This window comes from Prunus persica, chromosome G3 (assembly GCF_000346465.2).
Source record: "Prunus persica cultivar Lovell chromosome G3, Prunus_persica_NCBIv2, whole genome shotgun sequence".
NCBI classification, from domain to species: Eukaryota; Viridiplantae; Streptophyta; class Magnoliopsida; order Rosales; family Rosaceae; genus Prunus; species Prunus persica.
Genome location: NC_034011.1, coordinates 23765190 through 23778249, shown reverse-complemented (window position 1 = coordinate 23778249; position 13060 = coordinate 23765190). Strand labels below are relative to the sequence as shown.

The 13060-nt window shown below is 39.7% G+C and overlaps 1 protein-coding gene across 1 annotated transcript; it reads right to left on the bottom strand.

The window, feature by feature from the left end:
- LOC18782758 lies at positions 115-12751 on the bottom strand. The gene is made up of 17 exons (XM_007217074.2): positions 12414-12751; positions 11710-11828; positions 11458-11503; positions 11126-11198; positions 10977-11034; positions 10119-10214; positions 9596-9713; positions 9257-9523; positions 8523-8624; positions 7972-8329; positions 7768-7881; positions 6754-7382; positions 6429-6625; positions 5738-5960; positions 5340-5459; positions 3929-4702; positions 115-3400 (listed from the first exon to the last, which is right to left on the bottom strand). Exons 1-17 carry the CDS (start codon positions 12507-12509, stop codon positions 332-334), a joined length of 6459 nt encoding a protein of 2152 aa, XP_007217136.1. The 5' UTR covers positions 12510-12751; the 3' UTR covers positions 115-331.

The following is a 13060-nucleotide window of genomic DNA, read 5'->3' as shown; positions in this document are numbered from 1 at the left end:
AGATTGCAACTGATTCAGTAAGTAAAACTCTTAGAACTGGTTACATTGGGAATTTGACAACAGGTAGCCAACATTAAATTCAAGGGATTTGAAATCGAGAGCAGCAAACAATTAAAAGATTGGCAAAAATGTGGATTTAAGATTATTCTTCATAGAGGGACCTCTAAATGATTTGACTGTACAAAGTATATTACACCACCACTAGCTTCACAAAGCACTACTATATACAAATCCAGTAAAACTTTCTTCTACGCCCGCGCATCATCATCCATCCACTAATATACATTAAATATCTTAGAAAGAAAAGATACAGCCTGCATGTGTGTGTAGGTTATGGGTTGCCGATACTGGTCACGAAAGGCACCAGCCTTTTGTAATCCCTTCTCTTCCCTAGTGCACAGCTGTGAAGAACCCGCCCAAGGATAAGCCGTGTGTTTTGCAAAGCCACTTCTCTAGGTGAAGTTCCAGATTCAGTTGAGCTCCCGTGTGCAGGTGTTGAACCTGCTGCAAATGGAGATGCCATACCATACTGTAGCGGCCCACTGCGAGCCTTAAATGAGGTCTGAGGTGCTAGCATCTTCTCATCACCACCGCCTATCCCGTTCTCAAACGAACCGGGTTCATGAGGGTGAGAACCTGGCACTGAGCTACAGCTCTGCAGAAGAGCTTCTAACACACTCAGTGCCTCCCAGCACAAAGTGCTCTCTACCAACTGGGACACAATCGCATACATGTGTGGACTTTGGGCAGCATCCATGGGAGTGTGCTGGAGCAATGCCTTAAGCATGAGCAGTATCACACGCTGATACTCAACTGGCCCTTTCTCCAGTAGTCGTAATAAGTGCCCAAAAGCCAAAGCTGAGTGCTTTGGGAACCACTCATTGCATAAGAGTGGTGAGACACAAGCAAGGAGGTTGTTGATACTCTTGATATCACCACGAGAGTAAATCATAAATACAGTAGCCAATTCATCTAATGACTTTGCTCTACACCAAATTGAGATGTTGGCCGCAACAGAGCAAGCTTTCTGGAACTGCTGTTGGAGTGGCGAAGCAGGCCCCATCACCGGATCCTTGCTAAGCTGCAAGCAGAGCCAGGGAAGTAAGCCTGTGATGTGCATCAAGAGTCTTGTCTCCGCATCTCCAAATATAGAGTCACATGAGTGCACTGTGATCCGCGAGAGAACTTCAATAGAAACACCATGACTAACTGTTGACATGAGTCCTTTAAGAACAAGAGGCTGCACCCCTTCAAATGTTGGCAGATTTCCTCCAGATGGAGGCTGTTCATAGCCACTCCTGGTTTCCATTCGTTGGAAGTCCCCAATGTCATTATTAGCATCAAACTCATCCCGAGGCATGCTCGAAAGAAGCACATTTTCTGTTGTCCTGTCCCGGAATGATAACCGGTCAATCACACGTGAGAAGAGTTCAAGCACTTGACAGTAGACATGAACAAAATCTGTGTGCATCATAGCTACACACCCCCAAAAGAGTTGTGGGTACAGTATCACTTTTTCTGGTTCCATGTTCTCCACCATCACTTGCAATGTCAGCAAAATTTCCATAATGAATCCTAAAACTGGAGGTACTGGATTTCCTAGGCATCTATGAAGGCACCGGAGAAGCAGCACACATGTATCGCTTGTGACACTAGGCCGCAACGCACGGTAAATCTGATGTGAGCGGCAGGCTAGGTGTCTCGATGTGCACTCCATTGCCCATTTGAGTGCCTCTGCTCCCCAAGTCTCACGAAGATCTCCTTGGAAGAAGATAGCATCCACCATGCTCTGAACTAGTGCAGACAACAATGCTGCACTTGGAAGCTCAGATCTCACAACTGTGGGGTCCTCATTTTCCCACATCATACTTCCTCGCTTTGACTGGACATACTTGATCAGGCTGACAACCTGCTGCTTGTTCTCTCCATCACTATTTTCAACCTCATACAGTTCCAAGTGCCGTCCTGCAAGAGAGTATAGTAGATTAACGAGCAGATGCTGGCAGTGTTCCAGCACAATGTCTTCCGAACTATCCATCGAAACAAATGTCACATGAAATAGAAGAGGCAAGTGCTCGCGGAAATCTTCATCATTTTCATATGCAATTTCTGCAAGTAGAATCAATGCTATATCTGCATGAGTCAGTGAATGTTGCTGATGACCCTGCAAGGCTGACTGAAGTTCTTTAGCACTAATCCCATGCATGGAAACCCCAGAGTGCAACCCATCTTCACCCGAGTTTGGAGTATCAATAAGGTAGTCTCCACTGTCCCGGGAAACATGGCGACTCCGCAAGCTTCCTGTTGAACTTCTGACCCCCATTAAAGGCCCCGACATATTTACCAGTGCTGGAAGGAGCTGACCTGATCGGCCTGTGTTTCCAGGAACAATGTTCAACTCAGGAGGCATTGGGCCTATTGGGCCCGAGACACTTCGGCCTGTCACACCTGCTGTTCGCCAGCTGAGGCTCCCACTTGCATTTCTTAATGGACCATCAAAGGAACCCCGGACAAGTAATGGTGACATGTGTGGCTGGATGTCCACAAGTGATGCAATTTGGGGCACTGCAGGTCCTTGAGAGAATTCTAGCACAAAATTTCCATTAGCATCAACCTTATTTGCAGTTGGCCCAATTGGATCCATGCTATCCTCCAGCATCCGCTGAGCTAACTGGTAAACCAGGTGGTCAATTGTGCGCTGAGGACATACTCGTGCTAAGTATAAACTTACTCGCTTTGCAACAGAGAAATATGTAGCAAATGCACCACTTATTTCTGCAGATGCATTTGAATCACAGTCCTCTATCCCTTTCGTGATCAAGAAATCTAAAACAGGACTAATGTTCCTGGGTTTGCTAGCAATTGTGCTCCAAAGTTTCTCAATTTCATCAGGGAAATGGTCACCATGCCGCCACGTCACATAGTAAAGGCTTTTTAGTAGTCTTTCACTCCAACCTGAGTCCTTAAGTTTCCAGAAATTTAGGTTCTCAATCCAAGGAGCCATGCATGTTAAGACCTGATGCTGTGCAATAATATCAACCGCATCAAGTTGCCTCTGCATAATCTCCTCACACAGGAGCTGGCTCAACTCAGGATGGTCTTTGGCAAGCTTGCACGAGAGCTTGTATTGGAATTGTTGGTAAGAATCAGGAAGGTTACCCACAACAGCAGCCCGATAATTCCCTGAGCTCTCAATGCCATCCTCAGCCCACTCGCGAACAGAAAGTGTCTCAAGCATCTGAAGAGCATCATCACGAATTTGTCTTGATGGATCTACCACCTTGTAGAGAATCAGGCTCAAAAGTCTCTGGATTTCACATTTTGGTATCTCTTGGCGCATGTAGACCTCAGCTAGCACACTGAAGTAACCATCAGCTATAGCAGCATCAGAGTAATAGCACTGCAACAAAGTATCAATTTTTTATTTATTTATAAGAATGAAATCCTTACGAGCTATAACATTAAGTTCACAACAAATTAGAGTGAAAACTGCATACCAACCTAGCAATTTAGAAAGCAGTGAACATGCAAGTGAAGACCAGAGAGCGTGTATGTGAACTTTTTCAGCAAAAAAGAAGAAAGCAGAAATTTGACATTTTATTGAAACCAACTGACTTGCAAAGCATTCCGTGGATTCTCAGTTCTTGAATCACCAGTTTACTTTTTAGGAAGTCAGAATTACCTTGTTGTCAAGGTATCATCTGAAAATACGATAGATTTACTAATGAATTAACAATTCATCAATTATCTTGTGTAGTAAAAAAAAAAGTGAATCAAATTATAAAATTCTTAAGTGGGAAGGATAAAAGGAGCTATAGGCCAACAGACTCTGCCTAGCATAGGCTAATCAGCCTTCAGGGGTGCACTCCATAACTGGATTTTCTTACTTGAAAAGATCTAACGAATAGAGCAAAGGAAACATGAATACCTGATCAATACAAGCAGGAAACAGGTCCAAATTTGTTTGCAATAGATTCTTCAAAGCCAGTTTTGCTAAAGAAACACGATGATGACCACCCCTATGCCTATCACGACCAGCAGTCCCACGACCACCTTCTCCTGTGTACTTTGAATAAGAGGGAGTTCTTGGGTCAGCTGGTGAGTACCCAAATGGAGCCCTAGGCGCTGGCTCAATGAACAAACTGTTGATCCAAGATATAACCCGGCCACTCATCTTCCTCGCATTGTCATCAAAGCAAGGCCCGTATAAGAGTGAAGCCATAGCATTCATGGAGGCCCACTGGATTGCCTCAACCTGTTCACTAAGTTCTTTATCAAATGATATTTTGTCCACAGAATCTTTTGACCGTGCATTCTGAGAAGACTTATAACGTTCTACTTCACGTCGGTAATCACTAACACCTTCTTGACCCCATGTACTGCCTGTGTCATCACACCAGGAAAGAAGCAGATCAAACAGTCGCTTTCTAGTTCTAATATCAAATTTCTCCGATTTTGACTCAACAAATTCCGGGGCTAGTGATCTTAGAACAGAAGCAAGTGCAAAACGGAGAGGCTGCATATCTTGGAAGTTTTCAGCAGGTGCTGTTAAGATCTGTCTGGTTGTTTCGTCAATGAACTTCAGATAGTGGAGACGGAAAACTGGTTTACGGGCCAGCATGCCAGGCCATACATTTTCAGCAACAGTACGAAATATATTTGCAATATGGATACGAAGCTCCTCACGGCGAGATTTTTGACTCTGTATTCATGTGATTTGAATATTATGTTTAGTCATATTCATTGAGAACCCATATCTAACTAATGAAGCACTTTAAGTAACTGATGAAGCAAAAAAAAGGATATTCATATGGTTAGTGAAGTTTTCAAAGAATCAGGTTAGCAAAAGTTTCTGCCAACATAAAAACTACTTGACTGAAAGCTGTACATATGAGAAATCAATTGGAAAAGGATACAATGTTCTACTGGGTGTTATTGTAATTACTATTACTTTTTCCTTTGTCATTAATCACTGACCAAATATAACGACTTTGTAAGGAGAAAATGGAATACTACATATTTTGATTTGACTGGTCAAGGGGACATTACATAAATTTTTATGAATGGATATAACTATGTGTTCCAACAATGCATGTCTAATTTACCAAAACAGGAACAGACCATGTGTATGATTGGCATGCTAGAGTTCAATATCAAGTAACAAATTATATGCTTTGAGGTTGGCGACATGAATTTTCCTCCCTTAAGTTAAAGCACTGCAAATCGACGCACTCTCTAGTACTAAACATATTCAGAACATAGATAATGCCACAATGCTCAGTGTCTTCAAATTTCACCCATCAAATAAAAGAAATGTGAGGAGTTTAACCATACAGCACCTTCCACTTTGGTTTTCCCTCTGTCTCTGAAGAAACCTCATCAATGAAAGATGCAAGCTCAGTAAACATGATTTCACATGCTTCCAGATGCGAGCGGCCAAGAGTCATTGTGGCTGCATGCTAAATTTAGAGACGAAATTTAGTCTAACCAGTTGAAAAGAATCAAGACGCATGGAATAGTTATTAAAGAAAAAGATTATAAGTTTCTAATTAGAGCAAACCCTTACAGATGCAACAGACCTCAAAATAGTAGTGACATAATAGCATCTTAGGTATTGGATTTAGAACTGACCACGCATTCTGACACCCCATGACAAATTTATCGTATTCACAGAAACAAGAAAAATAAAATAAAGAAACGTTACACTGAAATTAAACAAACCTCTGACAGTACTTACTATATGTGCCTCAGATCCAGATTTTAGAGACGGAAAAATTAGATGGTAAAGATCTTTGGTTGCAACTATACTACCAGCTTCTCTATTATTTGGTGGACATGAACATACGAACATTGCATACATAAGCCACTGATCCAGTTTGTTGTCTGCATCTTGTGACTGATGAGCCTTCCCACCCAACTCAACAGGTGTGATATGAGCCAGACGTTGCATAACCTCTGCCCTGCAAATAAAGATGGTGTTGCGATAAGATCATGGGATTCCAATCTTTAACTTTGGGTTGACCTGGAAATATTTATCCTTATAAAGCATGTAAAAGATAAGAGCAATATAGCCATACAAGCAAAATCATGTTCTCAGCACAAAGACGACCAAATCATGCTTTACTACATAATATATTGTCCAACAAGAAATCAGCTTACATGCTACTAGTTTGCTTCTCGTTATCACCAGATGATAGTAACCTAACAAAAACATTTAACGTGTATGTGCAACCAAAGAAGTTTATTTTTTCTCAAACTCTACATACAGGCAGTAATTCCTTTTTTAGTTGAGACACCCTTAAATACCACAAGTTCAAACTCAGTACTGAAAGAAGAGCACATCAATGCTAGAAAGGAACATACATCTTATTTTGAAATCAAAAGAAACTTGTGTCAACATAACTACACATAAACAAAAATATACTTACTTTGCTTCATGGACAGATCTTGGGCAAAGTTCAGCAGCGTATTTGACAAGCTCACTAAGACAACGAGCCCACCTGTTCTTATCAGGGCTCTCAAATATTATAGATTGAAGTGTCACGTCAGGAGGGATTGCATCAGATTCTCGTCTCAAATCAAATGGACGCCCAGAATCCCAATAGCAGCTCTGGACGATGTCATCCTGAAACATTAGAAAAAGATTCATGAATGAAATAAAATAATATGCACATTTGCAACATTGAAACTCAAATGAAAAGCAGGCTAGTGGGAATGGAATATGGAATGGTTAAAGATAGGAAGATAACACACCCCATGTTCTTCCAAGACATCGATTATAAATATTGGTTCAGGTTCATATTTCAGACTATGATCAGGTTGCAAACATATTGTAAGGTACCGTATATCATTCCTTAAAGCACGTACACACCGCAATAACTCTAGTGCAGTATGTCTAATCTGGCTATCAACAGAACTAAGGAAGATAAGACCAACAGCATCTATCTCTGACGCACGAAACTCAATCAAGTCTCCTGCTATATGGAAAGAAGGTTTCTTAAATCCATCATTTCGCCCCACACGTTTGACATCTTGAGCATCACATTCCAGCCTATCATCAATTAGACAAGCTCTCCAAAAACGCATGAGTTCCAACAGACGGCCTAATGATGTTTGAATGAGAAGAGGGAACTCATCAGGAAGTCGTAGGATGAAGTTGGCCATCCCTCTCATCACTGCAAAGCGACGGTGGGGAAGATATCTCACAATCCGGTTCAGTACCTGCACTGCTTCCTCACGAACACCAGGATCAATGCTGATCCCATGTTGAGGTATTATTTCTGTGATTTTATCACTTCGTCCAACTTCTTCTATTAGATATGGTATGCATTTCAGCACAGACCGGAAGAGATATCCTTGAGACTTTTCCTTGGTTACAGAATCTGGAAAGCATAAAATTTATTCAGTGTTGTCATTGCAGCAACATAAGCATAAAGTTGAGTTACACACAGACAATCACTGTAAAACTTCAATATTCCATAGCTGCAATAAATACTGGTTGTCTTAGTAAAGGAGAGAAAAGTTCAATGGTGTAGGCTGCAGTGTAGGGAGAGAGTTAATTAGGAGATCAAGACAGATTCGTTGACCAATCACTACATATGCTACCTTTTACATCTTCAAAAGGTACTTTCCCATCACAGTGTAGATTATAAACAGCAAACTAAAACTGAAAATGTTGATAATTAATTAGCATATAAATGGAAAATGAAAAGAAAACCTACTAAACTATATAGAAAAATAATTGACATACATTAGTAAAGAAAGTACCTATGGTGGTCCTTGAAGATGTTAGAAGAGCCTGACTATAGGTTCTATGACAAGACCTCAAAATTGACTCAATTGCAGCCTTCACTTTTGGAATATAGTGGCCAATATCATGACCTGTTGATGCAAGAAGACTCAAATGAAGATCAGTTGAAAACTTCAGCTCCAATACAATTATAATAATATATTTCTGGCATATGACTGAACCTGTAAATATTTCCAAGCCAACATGCTGACTTGAAGGAGACATGACAATGGCAAGCAAAGAACGGAGACCAATAACCTTTGCCTCACTAGGACTATCTTGCTTCAGCAATTCCAGTATCATATGGTTCATGGCAAAATCAAGGTTATGTTCCGCTATAGTCACACAGAACTCCACAAGTTTATCATGTTGGACGTCCTGAGTAAGCATTCCTTTCTTTAGAACTGTCAAGAGTTGTGAGGTTACACTGTCTAAGTAGTCCCATGTACGATTAGGTGGCTGTTTTTCAGTGTGGACGCTCAAGTAAAACCTCAAAACTCGGTGAAGACAGTCCAAGGCCATGAAACGATGGGTCTTGTCCTACATGAATAAACCACATAATGTCATACAACTTACATCTGAAATGGAAGACATAGGCTCCTTCCCCCCACCCAAAAAATAAAATAAAATAAAATAACATGAGAAAACAACATGACTGGACCTGGTACACAACAACAAATTAACCAAATGCACGCTTTATTGTGCCCTACACAAATTTGTTTCTTGGACTTACTCTAAGAAGCTTGTAGAGTTGATCCATGTGAGAGCTCAAGTAGTTGACGAAAGTTGTACCATCGCCAAGACAGAGAAGAAGAGTTACCAAAGGGTAACCAACCTGACACAGACATTGTCTTCATGAAATTAAAATGAAAAATACAAATATGCAAGGGGAGGATGTAATAGAAAGCACTAGCTTGATGGAGAACTCATATTTAACAATAATGACAAAGGGGGAAAAAGAATAACAGTTGACCTGACAATGTAAAAGGAAATAAAAGCACCAACCATACCATCCAAAAGCAAACATTTAAAATCCAAATTCAAGAGAAACATTAAAACCACACAACATGAAAAGAACCCTTTTCGGAGAAATAATTGTAATTCTAAATCAGAGCGAAAATCCAAATACCAAAAGATGCCTCTGTAACTGTGACACATGAATTTATCACGCACCAACTGCCCCGTTAGTGGCAAGAGCAATTTGAAAATGAGAATATTCACACGATAAACAACACAATTCCAGGACCACCATGAGGATTTGTACAGGTAAACAAACTATTTATCTCTGTAAAAGTTATCAAATTCTTTTTCCCCCTCTTTTGAATTGTATAACATAATTAAATTGGAGGCAACAGAAAAGTACAAAGGGGGAACTTTCTGAATGTTATGTCAAAGTATTATGAATATTATTTTGCACAATTTAGATATTGGAAAAACCAAGACGTAAAAGAGTTGGGGTCAACTCACAGAAATATGTTTGCTCTGTTTTTCCATCCAATGCATGAGTTGTCCTTTAATCCGCCCAACAGCTTCATACCAGAGTGTAAGTGCAGGCTCTACACCTGCAGGTGGCCACTGGCTTTTTCCACCATCTGCCAAAGGTGCTAGGATATTTGAAAGCATATTGCATAGTGCATGATGAAGCTCACTTTTGCGTTTATGTGGTGCACGATTGAGGGGGTTTGCTTTTGCCACAAAGGAAGCAGATGCATTCAGTCCACCCTCAGTTTTTACCTGACAATTACTTAATAGTTATAGAGTTGTCCTAATGTCATTTTTCCTACATGAATGTTATTTTCAACATACCCCAAGTTTCAAGTAGCGCATTCCATTAATGATACTAAGGGTTTCACTTCTGGCAACACTAGTGTCAATCCGACGAATACTGAGCTCCATGAAAAAGCGCTCAGTGACAGAACTAAACCTGCGCACCATATATAATACATTAACTAAACTTAGACAGTTAATCATATTTGACAGGTAAATATAACAATGATGCCAGATTCTTTAAAATGACATGCATCAATGAGTTAACTTACACCCAACTTCACCAATGATAGATGACAAAGTTGAAAACCAACTATCAAAACCTAGTGTTATTATCAACTACAAAGCCTAAATCACACATATCACAAATTATTAAAAGTTATAAAATCAACAAATAATAGATTTCAAATCCACTTTGATAATGACCAAATAGTTTTTAATGTTTTGCAATTCTTTTCTTCTTCTTGTTGGAGAGACGGGGGGTTTGAGTGCGCAAGGGAGTTTGAGGATAATGATAGCAATTTCCATCAATTCCAAATATGATAACTTGATATTCAGTCACCTGATGCGAGATAAGGCCCCTAAGAGCTGAGCGACTAAGTCCAGAAGAAGTCCTCGCAGATCAACCAATGAGGGATATTCAACCTGGCTAACAACCCTGCAATGAAAGTATAGTGAGTTGCAACCAAGATGACTTACATGAGCAAATGAAAAAAGAAAACTTTTAATGTGTTTTATCAAGTTTTGAGATATGTGTTCTAGTCCTTGCATCTTTGGCTCTTCTACATTGCATACAACCACAGGGAATAGGGCTGTTGATGGGGAAGTTCAGCTTTCAGACTTAGATCACTAGTAAATGGTTCAAGCAGTGTTCTACAATCCTATCGTCCCTAAGGCATTATTCTTGATTCAATGTTATGCTAAAACTCTTCCAACTAATATACAGAACAACCAGTATTACCCAGTTAATCATTCCTCTTTGTTTTCTTTCACACCCAGGGCATGAAAGTCTAAATGCTTAGATCCAAAAATTATCCTGGTACTTAAATTTTATTATCAATCTGTGTAACAAAGTATCAGAACCAACATAGAAGTGAATAGCGAGGCAAAATGCAAACTTCAGCAAGACCCACATCTTTTTTTCTTTCCTGATTAAAAGAGAAAAGGTTAAAAAAAATACTCCATGCATATAGCAGATTTATGGAAAAGTATGACACATACAAGGAAGACAAATGAGAAAGCATCAATGCAATGAAGGATATAGGACAGTAGTTGCTCAAGATTAACATCAAAGGGGTAGAACTTAGTTGACTCAGTAAGGAAAAACTAGCAATGTTGGTGTACGAAGCTCTGAGTTTAACCAATCAGACAATCACACAACATGTATCCAAGAAGTTCCTACAACCAACTATAGCTTTACCTGTCAGCATTAATCAGCCAGTCAAACACAAAATTTTCAAGCCCAGACCAAAGTTTCTCTGCAGTAAGAACAAAGCTTGTTTTATTTCGCTGAATAGCACAACTTCACAAGCCTCAAGGTAAAATCAAATACCGATGCAATGAACTAACCTGTAAGTCCTTCTTGTGGACAGCACTCGACAAAACGAATACATGCTGAACAAAAAATGCACTCCACCGCAAGCTGAGCTTCAGCAAACATATTATGAAAGTTATAATTAATGAAGCAGACTCCCCAATCACAGATACAAGTATATAATATAAGTATAAATTGACATACATTGAAAAAATGAAAAACTCATAAAATTTGATATTCTTGGTTGCTATACTATGCAATAAAGAGCTATGAACGGCATTGATGTTATAGGCCAAACTTTCTTGACTTCCACCATATACAATAAAGAATAAACGCATCTGGTCAAAGAAACAAGCTTTTGACAAACCTTTCTTTGGAATGTAGATGCATCATTTGCACCTTTCGGGGATTCACTGCAACAAAAAGATTCCCATGTTACAAAATGATATGGCTAGACAGAAAACAATTAATAACTCAGATCAACAACAATGCGTTGACATATTATAGCTATAACAAAGTCATTGTAAACAAGAGCTTACAATAAACCTGGGAGGCATCAAGTCCAAAATAACTAGGAGGAACACAGAAAAACATATCTGTGGAAAAGGGTGAAACCCACCTTTCTCTCCATCTTAGAAGAGCTTCTAAAAGAGGTATGGGTGTATGTCGAGCTACCATAGCCAAGGAATCCAGTACTTGCTCGTAAGCAGGGTCAGAAGGTCGGAGATATTGCCCATCCTGCAAGTTTCCCACATAACAAAATGAAGACAAACATCACATATTAGATTAATTCCAAACCCACCATAGCAATACAAACATTCACTAACGGCAAAAGGCATTGACTCATTGGGTGGAATATATCGACAACGCACAGTAACAAATGACAATGTTGGTACCAGTTCTACGCAAATAAGGGGACCTCAAAAGGAATTAGGAATCTAGGACGACCACTTACAACTATTTTCAACTTTTTCATTATGGCTATTACTCTTTCCTCGACTAAAGTTATGAAATCATATCTTGCTGCGGTCATACGAAGATTACAAAGAATCAATGACCACTCTAAGTAACTCTACCAAGTTCCTTGAGCCAACTAAGAACTATAACAAGGCATGCTGGAAACAATGGAACTAAAGATGAAGAAGTATCAAAACAAGTAGAACAAAGCTCTTTATCAACGATGAAATTAGAGTGTTCATTTCTTTATAAAGGAAAGCCAGAGGTAGAGCTACATAGATACACACAGAGAGAGCTGAAAATCCAAATACAACCAAATAGGTGAAAATTGCAGGAATTCAAATGGATTTGAATCACACAACGGACCTGAGCTTGAGCAGTCTCAATACGACGCCGTGCGAGTGGAAGGAACCGCTGGAGCAGGGCGTCAACGATAAGCTTCGCGGCGCTTCCTGCCTTCATTGTTTCTCTCTACGCTACCAGCTAGCTTCGACCCCCTTTGCTCGCATTCGCTTCGCGCCCAATTCAAACCCTAAAGTAGAAGAATTTGTGAAATTCGTAGTGAAATTGTGGATTTTTGTAGCAAAATTTTGGAGCTTAAGGATTCAGGAATGAGATCGTTGTTGAATGTAGCAAAGCTACAAGAAGAACAAGCATAATTTTTATTTTTCAGCCTTTTCCAATAACAGACTGTTTTTTCTTGTTTCATTTGCAGACTTTCCTTTTTGAGTTTTTGTAGTCCAAACTTTCCTTTTTGAGTTCATGGGCTAATAATTGGGCTTAATACCAACAACTTATTGGGCCGAATATTTCTAAAAGTTTCTGATGCAGGGTGATTCTCTGGACACCCTTGAATTGTCCCTGGATACCAAGCTTCAAAGACTTCTTCTTATATAAAGTAATGTTGGGGATGGGAGATTTTGAACACATGTACACATAACTTTTGGGGAAGATAATAATTCTTAATGACTTGAGTTACAGGTTCTTTGTAAAAGACAATTCTTGGGTCGAGT